The sequence below is a fragment of the Buceros rhinoceros genome, unplaced genomic scaffold, assembly GCF_000710305.1.
Source record: "Buceros rhinoceros silvestris isolate BGI_N320 unplaced genomic scaffold, ASM71030v1 scaffold1816, whole genome shotgun sequence".
Taxonomy (NCBI): domain Eukaryota; kingdom Metazoa; phylum Chordata; class Aves; order Bucerotiformes; family Bucerotidae; genus Buceros; species Buceros rhinoceros.
The window spans coordinates 13071-15707 of NW_010416691.1; the positions used below are offsets into that span (position 1 = coordinate 13071).

Sequence of the window (2637 nt, forward strand, 5' to 3'; positions counted from 1 at the left end):
CAGGACAGAGGGTGATGGGTTCAACTGAGAGAGGGAGATCCAGACCAGAGAGAAGGAAGAAATTCTTCCCTGTGAGGGTGGTGAAACACTGGCCCAGGTTGCCCAGAGAGGTGGTAGAAGCAACTATGGCCTTTTGTTTCCGTTCATCACCCTACCAGCTCAATTTAAAATGTAGTCAGAAGTAATGGAATTAGAACACCCTTTTAGGCAGCTGCTCCTAGACCTTGATGTGTGTTGGCTAAATACTTCCCTACTTTTGGCGTGAATTTATTCCTGGCAAGCTTCTCCTCCTTGTTTGTCTGTTGTATGCCGTGTTTATTTTCTTGGTGTACTTACAAATTGCTGTTGGGCTTTTTTTTCATTTTTGCTGGCATGAACAGGCCAAATCGATCTCCTCTCCACCCGTGGAGGTGACTGGTAACCAGATCTTCTAAGCAGAAAGGTAGATAACAAGTAGGACATGTGAGGCTGCAGGGGAACAGTCCCTTCCCTCAGCTTTTCCTCTGAAGAGCCCATCAGGAGTTACTGTGTCTGGGTTGGAGTGTCCTGCTACAGGGTAGATGGAGAAACTGGAGCAAGACCAGCAGAGGCTACCAAAGTGCTGCTGGGGCTGGAGGAGGTGGTGTATGAGGAGAAGCTGATGGACCTGGTTTGTTCATCCTGGAGAAGAGGGGTTGGGGTAGTCCAGTTGCTGCCTTTCACTCTCTGCTGGGTGTTACAGGGAGCCAGGCAGTCCCTCTTTCCACTGGAAATGTCTTGCTTTATTCCCAGTTTATTTCAGCAGCATCCTGATGATGGTTACAGTCCTCTAGCCAATACAAAATGTTCTTTCTCAGTGATTCTCAGGTGATGAATTTCTCTTAGAGCAAGGGCTGGTCTTAAACATCATCCCGTTTCTAGTGCTCTTCCTCTCCAGTTTTCTTCATGACCCATAAAATTCTGTTTTTCCCTTGATAAACTCCCATGTTGGAGTCATCCTCATTTCTCAGTCTCTCAGTTACTGTGCAAAGGTCCTTAGTGAGAATACTAAATAAAACCAGTTTCGAAACAGAACCTTTAAGGGCCTCCCACTTGCCCACTATTTTCCCTCTCTACTGCCACTTGTTACCATCTCTCCTTTAGCTGCTTCCATCTTCTCACTTCTGGTCCTGTGCCCTGGTTTTATCCAGCTTGAATAGCTCTCTGCCAGGATGTCCTCCCAAAAATACAGTCCTGATCACTGATGTTTCTGTTCAGAGCATGGGGACACGAACGAATTGGCAGGCATTAGCAATGTAACCTTTCCATCACGTATATGCTTTCCTCCCCACCTTGGCCACACCGATCCCTCTTGAGGGACACACCAGCAGCTCCTCCTGGCTGCTGAGCATCAGTGATTGATGATGGCAAAGTATGTGCTGGGGCGAAGATCCCGCAGTACTCTCCACCTCTCGGCCTCCTGCCTCCATCCCACCTGTGTCGCTCTCTGCTGTTGGGGGTTCTCTCAGCACAGTAAGAGATTTGGCGAGGCGCATGCAGGAAGAGGGGAGGATCTGCAATGGCTTCTTTAAACCAGGGTGAAGCCCTGGCATGGGAGGTGGCTTTTGCCACAGCAGGCGTTGGGCTCAATGGTTTCTTGTGCTGCTTTCTAATAAATCTCTTTGCTGTCGTTTAGATGAAGATCTCTTTCAATGAGACAAGTTTGCAGACCATGTTTGAGTACCCATCTGAGAGCTCACTGGCAGAAGAGGAGGAGGAAGAGGAAGGACAGGCTTCTGAAACAGAGGAGGACAAATCTTGCACCTTTTACATTCCACGCCCAAATAGCACTTTGCATACCAATACACCTAACTCAGGTGAGCGAGACACTGGGGGGTCTCTGGTGGGGTGTGACACTGGCCACGTTTCCTACAGACCCTTACAGAGCTCCACACGGGTGGAAATGCTGATGAGGTGCCTTCTGCCAGCCGATGGCAGAGTCAGGGCTTGACCCAGAAAAGGGAACTGCAGATGGGCAGCTTCCGTGGTGTCCCTGCCAAGATCCTGATCCCGCTTCTTTTTGGGAAGAGAAATATTTACTTTGTCCTTCCAGATTTATCCAGCTACACCCCAAAGCACTCCGTGAAGTTCAGCGAGTGGCAGGAGCAGAAGTATGAGGAGATGCCTGCCACAGAGGGACCCCCCCTCAAGGAAGCCGATTCCCGTGGGAACCAAGTCATGGTGAGGCTTTAAATAAGCAAGTCTGAGCTTTGTCCTGCTGTGCTCTTCTCCGGTGCTTGGGTTGGTCTGGACAGCGGATGGGACAGGATGTTCCTTCCCCTGAACACCGGAGTTTGTGTGAGCCATTGCTCACCAAAGTCCCAAGGCCCCCAGCAGACCTGCCTCTCCCGGTATGGGTACAGGAGGCGTGGGCAGCTGGCACACATCGCACTGCTGGGCACGTTTGGAGGGGGGAGTTAAATGTGCTTGGTTAGTCCTGGGCAAGGTGCCAATGCAGCCTTCAGCATCCAGAGGTGTGGGGACTGGTTTGCTTTAGATTTGATGACACCTCCCTGCTAACTCTGCTTTCTCCACAGCTCACCCCAGCAGAGAAGGGCGGACTCTCGGATTTCAGCAGCGAGCCTGCTCTCTATTTTTGATGGCTCCATCTTCCAGCCC

General features: G+C 50.6%; 1 protein-coding gene across 1 annotated transcript in view; it reads left to right on the forward strand.

Moving 5' to 3' along the window:
- LOC104494971 (taperin-like) overlaps positions 1-2618 on the forward strand; it is a gene marked incomplete at its 5' end in the record, with an annotated part of 15682 nt that extends 13064 nt beyond the window's left edge. The window contains 3 exons of the mRNA XM_010137879.1: positions 1655-1835; positions 2072-2199; positions 2556-2618. Coding sequence (XP_010136181.1) covers positions 1655-1835; positions 2072-2199; positions 2556-2618 — 372 coding nt within the window. The remainder of the gene's footprint in view (positions 1-1654; positions 1836-2071; positions 2200-2555) is intronic.
- Positions 2619-2637: the final 19 nt, after the last annotated feature.